This window comes from Salmo trutta, chromosome 31, assembly GCF_901001165.1.
Source record: "Salmo trutta chromosome 31, fSalTru1.1, whole genome shotgun sequence".
Lineage (NCBI taxonomy): Eukaryota > Metazoa > Chordata > Actinopteri > Salmoniformes > Salmonidae > Salmo > Salmo trutta.
Genome location: NC_042987.1, coordinates 29665474 through 29685161, shown reverse-complemented (window position 1 = coordinate 29685161; position 19688 = coordinate 29665474). Strand labels below are relative to the sequence as shown.

Sequence of the window (19688 nt, the reverse complement as noted above, 5' to 3'; positions counted from 1 at the left end):
ACCCTATACCCATGCCAGGTTGCAGTTGTAAGTGAGAACTTGTTCTCAACCGGCCTACCTGGTTAAATAAAGGTGAAATAAAAAATGTATAAAAAAAATACTTTGTTGAAGCAACCTCGAGTCTTCTTGGGTATTACACTACAAGCTCGGCACATCTGTATTTGAGAAGTTTCTCCCATTCTTCTCTGCAGATCCTCTCAAGCTCTGTAAGGTTGGATGGGGAGAGTCGCTGCACAGCCATTTTTGTTGTCCTATTGGAAGGTGAACCTTCGCCCCCAGTCTGAGGTCCTGAGTGCTCTGGAGCAGGTTTTCATCTCTCTGTACTTTGCTCCCTTCATCTTTCCCTTGATCCTGACTAGTCTCCCAGTCCCTGCCGCTGAAAAATAGCGGTGCCAGGTTTCCTCCAGATGGGACGCTTGGCATTCAGGCCAAAGGTTTCAAATCTTGGTTTCATCAAACCAGAGAATCTTGTTTCTGATGGTCTGAGAGTCATTTAGGTTTCATTTGGCAAACTCCAAGTGGGCTGTCATGTGCCTTTTACTGAGGAGTGGCTTCTGTCTGACCATAAAGGCCTGATTGGTGGAGTGCTACAGAGATGGTTGTCCTTCTGGAAGTTTCTTTCATCTCCACATGAGGAACTCTGTCAGAGTCACCATCAGGTTCTTGGTCACCTCCCTAACCAAGGCCCTTCTCCCCTGATTGCTCAGTTTGGCCAGGCAGCCAGCTCTAGGAAGAGTCTCCAAACTTCTTCCATTTAAGAATGATGGAGGCCACAGTGTTCTTGGGGCCCTTCATTGTTGCAGAACCTTTTTGGTACCCTTCCCCAGATCTGTGATTCTACACAATCCTGTCTTGGATCTCCACGGACAAATTCTTCGACCTCATGGCTTGGTTTTTGCTTTGACATGCGCTGTCAACTGTGGGACCTTACATAGACAGGTGTGGGCCTTTTCAAATCATGACCAATCAATTGAATGTACCACAGGTGGACGCCAATCAAGTTCTAGAAACATCAAGGATGATCAACAGACACACGATGCACCTGAGCTCAATTTCGAGTCTCATAGCAAAGGGTCTGAATACTTATGTAAATGTGATATTTACTCTGTTTTCGCTGTCATTATGGGGTAGTGTGTAGATTGATGTAGAAAAAATGGTTTAATCCATTTTAGAATAAGGCTGTAATGTAACAAAATGTGGAAAATGTGAAGGACCCTGATAACTTTCCCGAATGCACTGTATGTGTTTGCAATGCAGTGTGTGTGTATAACGGTACATTTGCGTGTTTTTGTGTGATGTATACTCACTGTGCCAGTGGTGTCTCCAGTATGGTTGGTGTGTGCTGGTCAGGCAGACTGCCAGGCTTGTACTTGGGGCTGAATTGGATCAGGTGATGTCTGATGACTCCCACCAGCTCCTGGGCCTTAGGGTCCAGACTCACCCTGGTGAGGGAAACACATATACACTAAGAGTCAAAAGTTTTAGAACACCTACTCATTCAAGGGTTTTTCTTTAATAGTGAAGACATCAAAACTATGAAATAACACATATGGAATCATGTAGTAACCAAAAAAGTGTTACACAAATCAAAAAATATTTTATATTTGAGATTCTTCAAATAGCCACCCTTTGCCTTGATGACAACTTTGCACACTCTTGGCATTCTCTCAACCAGCTTCATGAGGTAATCACCTGGAATGCATTTCAATTAACAGGTGTGCCTTCTTAAAAGTTAATTTTGGAATTTCTTTCCTTCTTAATGTGTTTGAGCCAATAAGTTGTGTTGTGACAAGGTAGGGGGGTATACATAAGATATCCCTAATTGGTAAAAGACCAAGTTCATACTATGGCAAGAACAGCTGAAATAAGCGAAGAGAAATGGCAGTCCATCATTACTTTAAGACATGAAAGCCAGTCAATACGGTACACAAAGAACTTTGAAAGTTTCTTCAGGTGCAGTCGCAAAAACCATCAAGCTCTATGATGATACTGGCTCTCATGAGGACCGCCACAGGAATGGAAGACCCAGAGTTAACTCTGCTGTAGAGGATAAGTTCATTAGAGTTACCAGGCACAGAAATTGCAGCCCAAATAAATGCTTCACAGAGTTCAAGTAACAGACACATCTCAACATCAACTGTTCAGAGGAGACTGCGGTGATCAGGCCTTCATGGTCAAATTGCTGCATTGAAACTACTACTAAAGGACACCAATAATAAGAAGAGAATTGCTTGGGCCAACAAACACAAGAAATGGACATTAGACCGGTGGAAATTTGTCCTTTGGTCTGGAGTCCAAATTGGAGATTTTTGGTTCCAACCGCAATGTCTTTGTGAGATGCTGTGTGGGTGAATGGATGATCTCTGCATGTGTATTTCCCACTGTGAAGCATGGAGGACGATGTGTTATGGTGTGGGGATGCTTTGCTGGTGACACGGTCTGTGATTTACTTAGAATTCAAGGCACACTTAACCAGCATGGCAACCACAGCATTCTGCAGTGATACGCCATCCCACCTGGTTTGGGCTTAGTGGGACTATCATTTGTTTTTCCATAGGACAATGACCCAACATACCTCCAAACTGTGTAATGGCTATTTTACCAAGGAGAGTGATGAGTGCTGCATCAGATGACCTGGCGTCCACAATCCCCCAACCTAACCAATTTTGGACCAGGCTAGGAGACATATTGTACAGGCTCTTCAGGGCTGGAGAGATTCCTGGATTTCTGCCATGAAAAGTCAGCCAAAAGCTAGAGGGAAAGGTTTCCTCCTTCGAGCCGGATTTGAACCAGAGACCTAAGGACCACTGTTATTTTACGTACAGTCCTCCGCTCTACTAACTGAGCTATCGAAGGGGTGCAGTCAACAGTATTATCTGTGAGTTGTGAGTGGACAATAGGGGCTAAACAACAGTGTACAATAGGGGGCCAAACTGGCCAGAGAATATCCCTCACTCACATTGGTGTGTGTTACAGTAGACTATACAGTGAAATTCTATTTTATGGGTGTATATATTGGTCTGTTCATCATGACCTCTGACCTGAAGGCGATGACGCTGCCAGGGGTGAGGCGCTCGAAGATGATCTCCTGGACAAACTCACTGCTGCCCTTAGACGTCACGCCTGCGTGTTTTACAACGCCACTATCTTTCAGCTGGGGTGACAGGGGACACAGAAGACCAGGGGTGAATAATGTTTCACTACCACATAAAACAGTATGAAGGGCCACAATGGGCGATTGAGAGGAGAGTTGAGGACAATTATGAATCGGCTTTTGCTGGTCTATACACACCATAACTAAATGTTGTGTGTAGATTGAGGAGGATTTTATTTTTCATACATTTTAGAATAAGGCTGTAACGTAACAAAATGTGGAAAAAGTCAAGGGGGCTGAATATTTTCCAAATACACTGTAAACTAAATGGCATTTAATAGAAACTGACAAACATTCCAGACAGAATACAGACACAATACCAGCTTGTGAAATGTAACCACATGCCACTGAAGCTTCTTGTTTTTCAAGACCCAGTCTGAAAATGGATTTGTTTGGTTTGAGAGGAAATATTTGTCACAAGGTGATCTTTACTGCTCAAGCCCATTGTGACAGGAGGCCTAAACAACTAATTATTACCCACGTTCCCAGCGTCAGATTACCTGGATGTGCTCCTTAATCTCCACTGTGTACTCCGGCATGCCGTTGATGTACTTCTCGCATTTCTTGTAGGTGCCGGCTTGCCGGTCGATGATACGCGCCTCCAGAATGACCTCCTCAATTTTACCTGGAGATGGAGAGAGATGAAGGGGATTGTGTTAAAATAGTAGGTGCATCCAGGTCAGTAGTGTTCTCCTTTTTTCTCCAATTATACAGGTTTTAAATGATCCCTGACTAAGATGGCTGCCATTATCAGCACATTCTAGAGTTCTGAAGATGAATGACATAGGCCACTCAAGTATAATTGTATAGATGGTCCATTCTGTTTATGGTAAAATTGAAGCATCACACCAGGGATAAACATGGGTGGAACCTCCGTCCTGTACTGGTGGTGTTTGGGGTTGTGGAAGGCAGTGCGACACACGGCCACCACAGACTGGTGGGTGCTGGGACAGTGACGCGTCACCGCCACAATGTCCTCGTCCACCTGGTCCACGTACACCTAGGAGAGGGCCAGGGGACAAGCAGTGTTACAAACAACTTATCAGGCAAATAGATTTCCATATTCACACACATACTGACCTGAATACTGTAGGGCCAATGCCAAAATGATCCTTTGGTTATTATCGACTCCTCTTCACATCTCAAAGGACTAAATAGGAGTAACTGCTATGTCATATCTATTTAATCCAGCCTACTAATAGTCTACAATTACCATTCACCATATTGCCAAAACCCATTCAAAGGCCTATGGATATGGGCAAGGAATTGGTTTGGATTCAGTCAAACGAACACCCATTCCCCCACACACCCACCTGGTTGAAGCCCTTGGAAGCCAGTTCCTGGTGCATTTTGTTGAGGGCCAGCTTGCCAGCGATAATACCCGTCTTCAGGTTGACCTCCCCGGGTGACGAGGCCTTGGCTTCAGGGTTCCACTTGGGGTAGAAACGCTCCTCCTTGACCACTGAGATCTACAGGTAGACAGGTAGGAGAGATGGTCACTAAAGAGTCTAGTCCAGGCAGGAGAGACGGTCACTAAAGAGTCTAGTCCAGGCAGGAGAGACGGTCACTAAAGAGTCTAGTCCAGGCAGGAGAGACGGTCACTAAAGAGTCTAGTCCAGGTAGGAGAGACGGTCACTAAAGAGTCTAGTCCAGGCAGGAGAGACGGTCACTAAAGAGTCTAGTCCAGGTAGGAGAGACGGTCACTAAAGAGTCTAGTCCAGGCAGGAGAGACGGTCACTAAAGAGTCTAGTCCAGGTAGGAGAGACGGTCACTAAAGAGTCTAGTCCAGGTAGGAGAGACGGTCACTAAAGAGTCTAGTCCAGGCAGGAGAGACGGTCACTAAAGAGTCTAGTCCAGGTAGGAGAGATGGTCACTAAAGAGTCTAGTCCAGGCAGGAGAGACGGTCACTAAAGAGTCTAGTCCAGGTAGGAGAGACGGTCACTAAAGAGTCTAGTCCAGGTAGGAGAGACGGTCACTAAAGAGTCTAGTCCAGGTAGGAGAGACGGTCACTAAAGAGTCTAGTCCAGGTAGGAGAGACGGTCACTAAAGAGTCTAGTCCAGGCAGGAGAGACGGTCACTAAAGAGTCTAGTCCAGGCAGCGGTACTCAAGTACTATTTGAGAAGGTCCAGTCACACAAATTTCCTAGATGGCAAAGGTCCGGATGGATATTGTCATTTATCGGCATAGTAACAAATCCCCACGGCAGGTAGCCTAGTGGTTAGAGCGTTGGACTAGTAACCGAAAGGTTGTAAGATTGAATCCCCGAGTTGGCAAGGTAAAAATCTGTTGTTCTGCCCCTGAACAAGGCAGTTAACCCACTGTTCCTAGGCCATCATTGTAAATAAGAATTTGTTCTTAACTGACTTGCCTAGTTAAATAAATACATTTTTTAAATACAACTATTCACACCCCTCTTATTGGCATAGAGAACATTTTGCACATTTTAAACATAATTTCCTGCAATTCTATAAATGTTGCTATGGGCCGGAGAGAAATGTTGCAGTTATAAATCTCCTTTCCTAAACTTCTACATATGATACCAGGGGTAACTAGCTACCATCATTCTAAACTCCTTGGCTCTATACTTAAAGTGATTTAAGATATTGTGACGCTATAGTGGTGTATATGCATTTAAGATATTTGTATATCTGTCTAAAAGTCATTATACTGTTATGAACAAGAAAAGGTGTGAGAGTTACCTGGTGAGGAACCATCTCATCATATCCCCTGGTGCTGCCAGAGCAACAGCAGGCCATTGAGACGATGGCAGAACTGGGGAGCGAGTCATACGCAGAGCGGAGCTGGAACATAGACAACAACAAAGGAATTGACACACACCGAGGTTTGTGGTTGGCTCTTTTTTTCCACAAGGGGAAAATGTTCCCAGAGAGTGAACATGGAGACAGCACACATGCCTCACTGGAGTTTCATATAGTACTGGAATTAAACCAAAAGTTCATACTGAAATCAACCAGGCTCTCAACAGTGTGAAGCCCCTACAGATCACCTTGTTGCAGGAGAACTTTCCTGCAATGCACACAATAGCATACCACTTAGAATGCATGCCCATTATAATTGCTTCACTCTAAGCGGTAGTATCCCAGCTATTGTGCATATTGAAATAGTGCCTAGATATTTTATTTACTGCAATGAAATAGCAATGGCCACTATAACACTGTGATGTACCTGAATAGCGGAACTCAAGGATAGGCTAAGAATAAAGTACCTGGATGGGGCACTCGTTGTCGTGGGTGACATCCAGGAACATGGCGTGGGCAATGCTGGGCACCAGGGGGCGGAGGCTGGGCTGGACGAAGGCCCCGACGGGCTCCCCTCCGTACCTGTACACCAGCCTGCCCTCCTCGTGACTGTCCCCTGCACTCATTGCCTCTGGAGGGGGCAGGAAGGGAGGGAGAGGTTTACAGTTACACCACCGTATTAGCTTGTAGTCTTTTCAATCACATACAATGGTGTCAACATGCACAATGGTGTCAACATGCACAATGGTGTCAACATGCACAATGGTGTCAACATGCACAATGGTGTCAACATGCACAATGGTGTCAACATGCACAATGGTGTCAACATGCACAATGGTGTCAACATGCACAATGGTGTCAACATGCAGGAATTGAGAACGCCCGTTGGTACAATGTTTCATTCACAGATGCAGTGATGCGTTAACCTGGTCTCAGATCTGTTTGTGGTGTCTTACCAACTCCTATGGTCATTAATGACAAGAACCATAGGAGTTGGCAAGACGGCACAAACCATTCTGGGACCAAGCTAGTGGTGTGCAATCCTACCTCTGATGAGCGAGGTAATGCCTAGCTTAGTCACAAAGACATTGTCCAGGTCCTCGCTGCCCGTGAACAGCTCAGCCACCACGTACAGACTGGGCCTCAACACACGAGCCACGTCCAACATGTACTACATGTCCACATCCACAGGTCAGTCAACGGTGGGTTAAAGCACAGAGAGAGGGTGGAGGGAGGGGAAGGAAGGGGTAGAGGAAGGAGAGGGAGAAGAAGTCGAAATGTAGGGAGATACGGCAAAGCTAAGCAGGAAAGCACGTTAGTATGGAAGAGGGGTCATGGGGGTTTCAAGATTCAAAAGAAAACATGCCAAACACCAAACACAAACCAAACAAAGAGACAGAAATATGACAAGGGAACCGATAAATGGGTGAGGAGGACGCCAATGATAAAGGTCAATGAGGTATTTAGACCAGGAAGTAAACGAAAGGTGATATGTTTAATGCAAAAATGTTTAGCAGAGAGCAAGATAGTATGTAAAGTGAGGTATAGGAATGATGAAATGAGGGTTGTAAATGGGAGACATTAGAGAGACACACAGAAAGAGACAAAAAAAGAGACTAGATTTAGTCATGCCAAAACAAAATGTTTTTGGTAACACTTTATTTTACAGTCCTAAGATGGTATTTGGTGTTTACTCAAAAATTATGTTGTAACCAATGATACTTTCTGGTACATGCTTTGAAGAAACTGGTACCAGATGTTACAAATATATCTGTTTTTCAATTAATCTCAAAGACACCAAATGCAATTATTACGTAATTTAAATAAACATTTTCAATTGAATGTCTAGTAAACACCAGATACGTCAAATAAAGTGTAACCTGGGATTTAACCCCCACCACTCCAGCGCTGTATCTACTACATGTCAACGTCCGGTACCTCTGACAAGACTGGTTATCCCCAGGCGGTTAACAAACACATTGTCAATCAGCTCGCTGCCCGTAAAGAGCTCAGCGATTACATACAGGTTGGGCCTGATCGCCCTGGCTGCAGACAGCATGTGCTACGGAAGGAGAGTGGTTTCATTAATGACATTGTTTTGTCACTTTACAGCGAATTATCACTAACTTTACTCATACATCAACTGTATCAATTATCTTGGAAGATACCTGAATCGTATTAATTGGCCATACAGTAACGTTATGGGTTTCATAGATAGTATGGCCTATATGGAGTGTAATAACAAACTCAATGGCTCAGACTGAATGGAATTGTGTACAGTACCTCAGCCACATGTAGAGGGGTGGAGTGACAGTTGTCCAGGCGGACCCCAGCGAAGTGCTTGGCCGTGATCTCTGTGTACTTCTGCATGTGGGCCCACAGGTAGGGACAGTCCTCGGGCTTGTTGCCATAGCGAAGTTTGACACTGTCGCCCCAGCAGATCAGCTCTCTCCTGATGTACACGTTGGAGCCTGGAAAGATGGAGAGGCATTTGTTTTCTTTAAATTCTCAGACTTGGCCTTTAGTAACACTGGGAATTATATTTACATCTCACTGGCTCCCCCTTGTGGAATGATCAGATTACCACAGAACCAGCATCACTATTACCAGCTTTTTGTTTCTAAAGTCTGAACTAAAAATGAATCTTTACATTCATCTATATCACTTACGCTAAATGTTTTAGGTAAGATAGCAGTTGTTCTTAACCAGAGTGACTTGATCACACATCTCTACACTGTTTGCGTGTCATTGACCCATAGAGAGACACTGGTCTTTGCCCTGAAGAAAAAAGTGAGCGTAAAGTTTTATCTTCCTTAGCTGAATGCACTTATTGTAAGTTGTTCTAGATAAAAGCACACGTTTTAATTATTATAGTTTAAAACAATTGACGAAGCTCCAACATCCCCAGAGCTGGGGCACAGTGGAGAAAGAGCCGAAGATCATCAGAAGTGAAGATTATTTTGTTGCTGCCTAAGCGCCAGCCGGCACAATGGGCAGGAATAAATGAATGTAAAATAAAAAGTGCAAACCAGGCTCAGCAAAGTTCCTAAGAGGGTCGTCTCCCATCACCCAGCCGTTGTGAGCCAGGAAGTGACGGGCCTTGTCTGGCTGGTCCATCATTGGCAGGTCATCCTCCAGGCTTTTCTCCTCGAACGGGAAGGTGAAGTATCTGTCAACATACAAACGCATTTATTTATTTGGATCCAGAATGACATGTGTAAACAAATGATCCAAATTGTATTTAGATGGGCATGATTGCTTCAGCTCTAAGGAAGGCAGTCCTGTTTAAATAAGCTTAGCATGATATAATCGCTGATGTCACGGATGGAACTCCCCGTTTTTTCAATGCCAGGAAATAAAGTGAATCTCCTTCTTTGACATTACAGTCCTAATACTGTAGACCTTGTTACATACAGTCAGCCCACACAGCATACCTGGTAACAATAGGGTCTTTCCTGGTGACGGGGCCCAGCTTGGGCCCATGGTCAGCCAGGCGCTCATAAACTACATTTCCCACGATGCAGTTAGCAGCCTGTTTGGCAAAAAAAAAGCAGAACAAAGAATTGTAAAATGGATGGACTACATTACCCAGAAACACATATGGAACATACCAGAGCTACTGCTGGGGGTGGCGGGAGTGTGCCCTACCTGCTCCTGGTGGTGTAACATCTGCTGGTACTGCTCTTTATTGATCTCCTCCAATCTCCCCCACAGCCAGTTACAGGCCTCCAGAATGGCTTGAGGACTGCGGCTGGACAGGGACAAAGAATCGACAATGTGCAGGATGAGACTTGGCTTTAGATTTGGGGATCGATTCATTCAAGAGAATCTACTCAATGAACTGATGTTAAGTCATGATCATCGGTTCATCATGATCACTCTCTCTCTCACACACACACACACACACACACACACACACACACACACACACACCTGTGAGGCACAAAGGTCTCCAGAGCAGAGTCCATGTCCACTTTATTTCCGAACCGTCTGAACTTGGGGTCCTGGATGATCTTAAGTCCCTGTTTACCCCCCGTCTTCTTCTGGTCTGGTTTCGCTCCTGAGTCCAATCACATAATACCACAACATATAAATGACTTCATAAATACCAACACATTCAAGCATATCCTCAATACCAAAACACAATTTCTCTGACTGAGAAATTATAGCTGCCAAAAAAGGAACATTGGATAATGATAAATCAACAACACTTTTGCAATTTCTCCTTCTTTATATGATGTTTCTTTTTTATGGAGTCATTTGTTTCGCATCAGACATGGACAAACTCCCACTGAGGTGGAGGTAGGTGCCTGTTTGACTGACTTGGCTCTAATTCTCACGATAATCCATACACGGTCACTGTCTGGACAGGTGGAGCTCATGAGAAGAGATGGTTACTCTTTTGAACAACCCTCTGACATAAGGTGTTTATAAATAAAAGGTGTACTCATTAGTGGACACCATAGCAAACCGTATTAAACATTTTGCAACAAAAACAAGTTTCTTATTGGACAAGTTCAGGTAATTAGGTAGGTCTCTCCACATTTTGGCCTGCTTGCTTCCTTTTTGGTTCCTTGTGAATACACACCAGTTATTATAATGACACAGCAGATGTCATGAACAGAAAGATAAAAACAATGCTGTACAGTGCTCAGTTGAATGCTCTCACCTTCTGTGAGCAGGGTCCTGAACTCCTCCACAGTGCTCTCGATTTTGACCTGGAAGAATTCCCACAGCTTGACCTTGGGGAACACTTGCTCCCACAAAACATTGCGGATCGCCTTAGAGAGGTAAAACACAAAAATAAAGGTTTAGGTCTTCACAAAAGGAGCTCACAATTTCATTAAGACAAACCGAACGAGGTGTTATGTATAAGGCCCTGTGGTTTTTCCTGACCACATCCGACATGACTAGGAAAACCTCTAGACCACCATTATAGTGCTGTTGCCAAGGTAAAACAATGAAGTAAGCTTTCCTTAAAGGTCCCAATGCAGCCATGTTTATCTCAATATCAAATAATTTCTGGATAACAATTAAGCACCTTACTGTGGTTGTTTTCATTAAAATGGTAAAAAAGAAATACCTTGTTAGAAAATATCAATTTCTCAAGTAAGAATTTTGCTAGGACTGTCTGGGAGTGGCCTGAGTGGAGAGGGGAAAACTGAAAACTATATGTTATTGGTAGAGAGATTTGTAACTCTTTTTTATTGGTCTATTGACAAATGTACTGCCTGGTGACCAAAACTCCATCTCACCAAAACAGGCTGAAATTCAAGGCAGTCTCTTCAAACAGCTCTTACACTAAAAGGGATTATCATCTTTTTCACAATTTTATTCCAACCTCAGTGTGGAAATATATATAAAACACAGAAATATCTCATTTTTGACTGCACTGGGCCTTTAAGTTCCCGGTTTGAGGGTTCCCGGTTTGAGGATTCCCTCCTGCTTCCAAGAATCCTCCAACCGGGATTAAAAAAAAAAAACATGGGAATTTTGGGAAGGTTGGAATTTCACAATCCTAGCTGAGAAAGTAAACCTCAGACACTCACATTGAGGTGCCCCTCGTTTTGGACCTGGGCGGGGAGGCCCATAGCAGCGTACTTAGCATCAGCCATGTTGCAGGTCATGTGCCATATGGCCCGGTCCAGGACCCAGGCTGACCTCAGGTGGGGGGAGTTGACCAGGTTGTAGCCACACTCAGGATGCTCCTTGATCCACGGGCTGTTGGCGGCTGCACAGGCAGGGAAAGGGCACAAAGCAACAGTTACCACACTGAAATCCTCAGTTATGTCTTCCCTGTGGCTCAGTTGGTAGAGCATGGTGTGTGCAACGCCAGCATGGTGTGTGCAACGCCAGCATGGTGTGTGCAACGCCAGCATGGTGTGTGCAACGCCAGCATGGTGTGTGCAACGCCAGCATGGTGTGTGCAACGCCAGGGTTGTGGGTTCGATTCCCACAGGGGGCCAGTACAAAAAAAATGCAAGAATTGAAATGAAATGTATAAAATGTATGCATTCACTACTGTAAATCGCTCTGGATAAGAGCGTCTGCTAAATGACTAAAATGTAAATGTAATGGAGGACATTGAGGCCTTTGTCAATGAATATTACAGAGGGGATTGGAGGTTCATTGATTCTATGCAGACACTCCCTGAGAACTATCAGATAATCGTTGGGCACATGACCAAAATAGCAGCGGTATCTCTTCACTCAAATAAACCCTAGAGACATTTTGTTTTTTGCATGAAAGATATGTTGTTTTTATGTAAACACTGAAAATGTTCACTTTTGATCTAGGTTATTTCTCAGATAATACACATTCTAACCATAGTGTGCGCCTGTTTATAATATGAGCACATATGACAGAAAAGGGGAACTCTAACATTGGTAACCATTTCAGAGTGTTACATCATATCACAGCAGCGTAGACCCATTAGTACATCATTGTAAGCCGCACTGACCACAGACCATAGAGTTCAGCAGGTTTCTGGACATCAGTCAGCACATGGCCTTTAAGCTGCCATGGAGATAAGGTTTCTCTGACCATCTGACCTTTCACAATACTGGGTCTTGGCCATAGAGTGCTGCTCTCAAGACCTCCTCCTCTCCAAGCCGTACCTAGGTTTCTGAAGCAGGCTACCTACAGTACACTGAACCTTATTACAGACACTTGCAAACCATAAAGGATTACAACTGCCCTGAATAGAAACTAGTAGACAATAGAAAAACAACTCAACTACCTCCATGCAAACACCACACTCAAACACTGAAGACAAAAGAAACCACGGCTGAACCAATGGCAAGGAGACACTTTGACGCAGGTTCTATTCAAAACACATCTAATCAATAGGAGCTTGAGTCAGCGAAAGCATTCTCTCTTTTAGCTTAGCATGCTAGTCACATAGATTCTGCTTTGCAACAGCTTGGCTGCAGGGCTGCACACACACAGACTGGGTTCACCAGCAGCCATGACCAAGTGGTGCAGAATTATCTAGTGAGGGTATTTTTAACACGCCACTCATCTTTAAAGCTCGCTCTAGACTCGAGGACCATGACTCGGCATTATTTTAGAGAGTGTGGCCTTTTCCTAGTGACCTTTCCCTAGTCTACATTCAGTAAGAGACATGCAGTATGCAAACATTGGCTAGAGTGGGACTTTAAAAATGTTGTAGAGGTTATTTAAGGATATAAGACTGCTAAACTATGAACTGTGAGACCTGCCTGGCTCTTTGACAATGCTGGTACTTTTTCTCTGGACTTTGAGAGGAACTGCTTAGGTATGGCCTCACAGTTACTGACTGCGACGCAACATCTCTAACCTAATACACAGCTGTTGCAATGATCCTTCAACCAAACAGAGGGAGACACGCACTCGCATAGGCACACGTTCACCCCACGTCCCACCTACACACGCACACCTGTGTGATTGTAGACCACGTCAGTGATACAAATCATATTCCACTCTTTCTTCAGCTTCTGCACCAACTCTCCCACTTCTGTCCAGGTGTAGTTCTTTCCCGGTGGTGAAAACTCTGGGTTCAGGCTTAGTTGGTCAGCTAGGGAGTAGCAGGACCTGGATATCCCTAGCGTCTGGAGTGGGGTGAAGTGGATCATGTTATAGCCTGTGAAACAAACAAAATGCATTTGTTAATATCCAAGCATTGGAGCTAAATGTTCTCAGTTTACTTAGTTGATTAAGTTTCATACGAAAAACTCAGGGAATGGCATCCTCGCATGGCATGATATCTATGCTTTCCATTTCACTTTAATGCATGTACGGTTTTTAGTACTACATACAGTATGCGTTTTGGAGCCAGCTTGTTAATGATTAAACGAACCCTCTTTCTATTGTCAAGTGAGGTCAAGCCTGGGATATTGCAAAATGACAAGGTGAAAATGTAGTGTAAACATTGACTTGGGACCATGAACTAAACTGGTGTCCGTAGGTGACCTAAAACAAATTCTGTCAAACCTGTTAAATGGGATCCAAACTTCCTGGTGAGATGATGGACTTACAAGACAATTCTTTGCTCTTGATCCAGGAAAACTGCAGGCATAACACATCTAACACTGTACATCTAATTTAGTTGATGACTAGTTGATCATTTGAATCAGGTATTCTAGTCCTGGGTTGGAACAATTAAAGCCCTACACAGACTAGACAGCCAGGCAGGCTGGCATAAAGACGTCACCATTCTCTCTCACCAGACTCCTTGGCCACCCTCAGTCTGGCTGGCCAGTCATCCAGGTGTCCCAGGCATTTGGACAGGTAGGTCTGGATGGTGATACAGTCCAGATGGACGTGGTGGTTGTCAGCCCCGGCACGCAGCACTGGGTCCACCACTATGTAGCCACCGCCTGACTTCTCCTCATGGCTGGGGGGGTGAAAACATGTAGAATATTTACTTATAGTGGTGATATCAAGCATTATATAAGGACAATAAATTATTATATGAAGACAATCTGGACAATATTCCAACTTGAACATACAACATGAAGCTATAGTTGCTCAGTGATGTTGTGGCTCATGTAGAAATGCAATATGAATACTGGTCTCTATTACAATAGTGCTTAACTCTCACCCGTGACCAAAGTAGTATTGATATGATCCAGCGATCTGTAGGTCTAGGGTGCAAAACTTGTCAGAGTCGTCCTCTCTTCCCATGGGGTTGTGCCAGTCCAGGGCCTGGAAGGTGTGACGGTCAAAGTGTTTGCCCGGGGCAGGGTAGTTAGTGTGCACAAGCACATGTTTCCCCTGGAGAGTAGGGCCCAGACGGAACTGGAGCTCAAAGCCTTAGATGAAACATATAGTACAAACAGGCCTGAGCTTACAATACATTTCTATGATTGTATGCTGCAAGGCACATGGATCAAGTTACGTCCCCCCTTTCGCCATGCTTTTGAATGCACCACTAACTGATTACAACCCGTTTCAACTAATATTTGCTACTCATTCTCCAAAAATGTGAGAAAGGAGATTTTGCACATCGCTATTAATGAACCAGCTACAAATTTGGGACCAGTTTCCCAGACACATATTTTGCCTAGTCCCGGACTAAAAAATAATCTTCAATTCTCCATTGAGCTTGCTTTTCAGTCTAGTACTTGGCTTAATCTGTGGAAACCACCCCTTAAATAAAATGAAAATAAAAATATGTTGACACTATTATGTTGATTTTGGCCATGCTGTTGGAAAACCACTACAGTGTCCGACATTTGGATGTCGCAGATGTACCTTCGCCGACTTCACCCCTCGACTTTCGTCTACAGTCTGTTGCTTCCACCTTACTACTCAAATGAGCCCGTTGTATATAATGACGATAGGGTTTTGTCTCTGCCTAACAATGGAAGACGTTGTTCCAAAGGCAGGAAAGGCAGGCAGTCTGCTTATCGGTCAGCTTAAAGGGGCAATCTGCAGTTGCTACATCAATATTTGTACTTATAAATAAATTAATGATGTACACCGAGTGTAAAAAAAAAATCCTCAGCCTTTTATCGAAACAGTGGCGGGGAGTCCGCTTTTATTATTGTTTCATTTGCGGATTGTCCCTTGAAGCAGAATCGCTGTATTCCCACGTGGACAGGTTTTGACTGGAGTGGACCGGTTTCCAGTAAATTCTATAGCCATAAAGTCAAATTGGATTATATTGTAAAAATTCATGAAAACAAATATTTTCTTTTTGGTCTTAATTTAAGGTTAGGATTAGGCATAAGGTCAGCAGTGTGGTTAAGGTTAGGGTTAAAGGTATACTGCAAGATTTATCTACAGTACTTCCCCAGAGTCAGATGAACTGTCCCTGTGCAGTTTGAAGGAAGTTGCTAACTAATATTAGCACAATGATTGGAAGTCCCAGTGGGTCAGAAGTTTACGTGCACTCAATTAGTATTTGGTAGCATTGCCTCTAAATTGATTAACTTGGGTCAAACGTTTCGGATAGCCTTCCACAGGCTTCCCACAATAAGTTGGGTGCATTTTGGCCCATTCCTCCTGACAGAGCTGGTGTAAATGAGTCAGGTTTATAGGCCTTCTTGCTCGCACACGCCTTTTCAGTTCTGCCCACAAATTTTCTATGGGATTGAGGTCAGGGCTTTGTGATGGCCACTCCGATACCTTGACTTTGTTGTCATTAATCTGCTAAACCACCCCTTAAAGTCTAGTTGCCATAGACCAGGGATGGGCGGCATATTTTTCTCTCCGCCACCATGGCAAAACGAGTAGAATTCCATGATATTAGTTAGAACATTTCAAAATCGCTCTGTCCCATGGCAAACTATGTACATTGCAGAAATGAACTCTAAAACTTCAAGTAGTTCTCTCCACTGTCAAGGGGTGGCAACAAAATACTTCACTTAGGGCCCCCAAAAGGCTAGGTCCGGCTCTGACTGCATGTGTGGGTATGAATATGGGTAGGTACGCACACCCGAGAGCCACTGTGGCCCCCTCCCGCGATGAGTTCAGATTTTTTGTGGTCCCCACCCCTTTAAAGTTGCCCATCCCTGCCCTAGACTATAAGTTATTGATAGATATAGGAATAACAATGAGTTGTCTGATCTCTGAAAATAGATTCTGCTGATAAGCTCAGCAGCAGCTGCCTTATCAAGTATGGTTGAGACTGCAACACTGCAGTTGCTCAACTGGAGAAGTGGAGTGATACTGGATCTCCACTATTTCCTGTTGTTGCTGTGCAACTGTAGTTGTGGTTTATGAATACAATTTAGACAATGAACAAGATTATTCAAATCATCTAAACCAGAATCTCTTCTTAAGGAAGCAAACTATGTTGGCTTTGTCTCATAATAGTATCATGTTACCAGATATCATTGAATTAAAATGAATAATGGCTATTACTGATCATGTATAACGTGAGTGTTATCTAGAAAACGTTGATGCATTTGTATACTGGAAATCTTGGATGACCAACAGATGTCTGAGTTCATGCAATAATTTGGTCTATATTAAACTAAAAAGGCAACACTTTCACCTCACAAGAACAACACAAAAAACTACAAAAGAACAAAATGTTCAAAAACAACAATACAGCGAGGGACATGCCTGTGTCTGCCTGCAACCACACTCCCCAGTCCCAATGGGCTATCTATAGAAACAGCACACTAGCAAATATTTCTATAGGTCTCATGTTTAAATACCACCTTAACTGTCACGTTATTCTTATTCTCAATGAATCAATACCATGGTAGCCTAAGGCATGCATAAAAAGGGAAATAATGTCCAGGTACCTTGGTCCAGGCGGAAGAGTGTCCTTCCCAGCTGTTCCATATCGTTGAGGACCAGGACTCTGACTTGTTTTGCCTGGAGGGACATTTTGACTTTGCCTATATAAGTCGTCCTTTACTGTACAGGGGATGATGATATGGATTTTCTTTTTCCGAGAACCTCCTGTTGAAAAAAAATGTAATATGTCACCAGCCATCAACAACATATTTCAGCTGTCTAAAAATAGTTACATTTTAGCAGCCTATTGCAGTTTTTAACATAATATTGTTGACACGTTGTGACAGCTGAATGGTGTAGTTGAAATTGGACAACTGGATCCAGTTCTTAAAGATCAATGCATTTGGAATGTGATAATAGTCACTACAAAGGTGAAGTTCTTATAAGTGGATCTGTCACTTGACGCAATTGGCAGGCAGCCTTTTATCCTGAATTGGAAACCATGTAGCTAGCCAATGGTCCAGTTTAAATTCGGTCCATTATCAACTAAATTCGGCAGACCTAATTTTGAATCCTTTTCAGTTGTTCACTGCATGTATCCCACGGCTTCTCGCGTCCACAATGCGCGCATCACCAACACGCACTGTCAACAAACGCCCACTTGAATTGTGATGCGCATGAGTATCCATATTTAAATCATAACTCATTCTGGATAAGGTCCAGAATTCAGTCGCTTAAAAGGCCAACCAGGCTATTAAATACTCGATCTACCGTGTCCAGTCTCAGTCGGCCAGTCACTAAAGTATAAGGACCAAGCAGACAACCACAAAGCCTGAATCCGCAAGATGCGAAAACTGTACACAAAAATATGTTGAAGCATTATGCGTAGCTTACAAACTATCAAAAATAAAAAGTTATGCACCTGTTACACCCAACTTTAAATACTCAACGCATCGTGAAAAGTTGCTTTAATGTAATTTGCAAAAATACAAAGTATCGGTATTTTTCCTGTATTGAAGAATAGGCTTGGCATCTGAGCAGGGGGGCGTATCAATTTTGCATCAACCTTTAACCCGACTACCGACCATTTACGAATATAAGAAACCTGTATTATCATACTTTCTTGTAGACAGGTGGAATACAAATCTTACCTGTTTGGCAACATTATGTGGTCTTATTACAGAGCACCATTCGACTGAAACACCAAATGTTGCAATATAATTCATTAAATAAGAAACGATACAAGATGAAACCGCGAACAGGATTGCGCTGCTTCTACATGAAGAGGACGTGTGTTAGGTAACATGTAGGATACATGACTGCACTGCAGAACTCAATAGAGTTCAGGCGCTATAAAGACCGTTCTCGATGGAGTAGTAAGGTGGAAAGCAGTCTGAGAAGATGTGACTGTAGACGAAATCCAAGGTGTGAAGTCGGGGAGATAGTTTTCCAACAGCAAGGCTCAGTGCAACATGGCAGTGTTGCCATTGTTTATAAAAAAATATTCTTTATAATGTCGAAATAAACAAGTCTCCAACCCCCATATCACACACTCACAAACTGAAAATATATGTGTGTATATCAACGGAGACTGCTGAGGGCAGGACAGCTCATAATAATGGCTGGAATGGAGTATAATGGAGTTAATGTAATGGTATCAAACACATGAAAACCATGTTTGATACCATTACATTCACTCCATGATACTCCATTCCGGCCATTATTATGAGCCGTCCTCCCCTCAGCAGCCTCCACCGGTGTATACTGTAGTATCAATTGGTGAGAGAGAGAGCCTCAAATATTACGTTCAATTGTACATATCCCCTTGGTTCCTGATTGAATCTTCGCTAACGTCTTTGGTAACGTTCGTATGGGTCAAACAAAAACACTCTAATGATTGGTTGACAATCCAGCTTCCCACAATGCAGGTGATGGCTGCAGGATGAAGTTGGTGAAGAGCAACTGCAGAAATGTGCAGTCCACTGCTGTCAAAACTGAATGACATTTGATCACATGGTTTTTGTCAATTTCATGCAGTCTTCATGTAAGCGCAAGTCGGACAATTTTTATCCACATAACACTCTTTGACCACTGATTGTCACAAAATTGACAAAAGTGATCCACTCTAACATTACTGTATTTTCTATTTAATCATGTGGTATATATGTATTATTTTCTGCAGCTCATTTCACAAGAGAATTTCCAATTTGACTCATATCTGACTGTGGGCACATTGGAACGGATCACTTTTGTCAAGTCAGTCACCTCCTTTCAAAATGTGTTGCATTATGGGAATAGAAATTGTCCCGACTTCCACCTACATGTCAACTGCATCAACGTCATCCTGCAGCCATTGACTGAATTGTGGGAGGCTCTATTGTCAACCAATCATTAGGGTGTTTTTGTTTGACACCAAAACGTAACCAAAGACATGACTGAAACAAACTTTGCAGAGATTCATGTATAGTGGATACATACAAATTAATGTTATTTGAGGCTGTCTCATTGACTGTACATTGAACACATATTTTAGTATGTCAGTGTGTGATATGGGGGTTGAAGAGTTTTTCGACATTACAAAGAAAAACTCGAATAAACTGCA

The 19688-nt window shown here is 43.3% G+C and overlaps 1 protein-coding gene across 3 annotated transcripts in view; it reads right to left on the bottom strand.

The window, feature by feature from the left end:
- The window catches only part of LOC115169902 (glycogen debranching enzyme), a 31498-nt gene extending 12854 nt beyond the window's left edge, over positions 1-18644 (bottom strand). Inside the window, exons 1-20 of one of the 3 annotated variants that reach the window (XM_029726002.1) lie at positions 18009-18644; positions 17152-17311; positions 14496-14706; positions 14119-14288; positions 13332-13535; positions 11464-11645; positions 10584-10695; positions 9848-9974; positions 9563-9665; positions 9349-9446; positions 8944-9083; positions 8198-8385; positions 6962-7085; positions 6382-6545; positions 5855-5956; positions 4468-4623; positions 4004-4154; positions 3655-3779; positions 3042-3154; positions 1308-1442 (exon numbers count right to left, since the gene is read on the bottom strand). In XM_029726002.1, the coding sequence (XP_029581862.1) occupies positions 1308-1442; positions 3042-3154; positions 3655-3779; positions 4004-4154; positions 4468-4623; positions 5855-5956; positions 6382-6545; positions 6962-7085; positions 8198-8385; positions 8944-9083; positions 9349-9446; positions 9563-9665; positions 9848-9974; positions 10584-10695; positions 11464-11645; positions 13332-13535; positions 14119-14288; positions 14496-14706; positions 17152-17236 (2690 nt within the window). In that variant the 5' untranslated portion in view covers positions 17237-17311; positions 18009-18644. Of the gene's footprint in view, positions 1-1307; positions 1443-3041; positions 3155-3654; positions 3780-4003; positions 4155-4467; positions 4624-5854; positions 5957-6381; positions 6546-6961; positions 7086-7852; positions 7977-8197; positions 8386-8943; positions 9084-9348; positions 9447-9562; positions 9666-9847; positions 9975-10583; positions 10696-11463; positions 11646-13331; positions 13536-14118; positions 14289-14495; positions 14707-17151; positions 17312-17647; positions 17871-18008 lie in introns of those variants that run through there. The other 2 variants (XM_029726004.1, XM_029726001.1) reach the window with 2 other exon arrangements.
- Positions 18645-19688: the final 1044 nt, after the last annotated feature.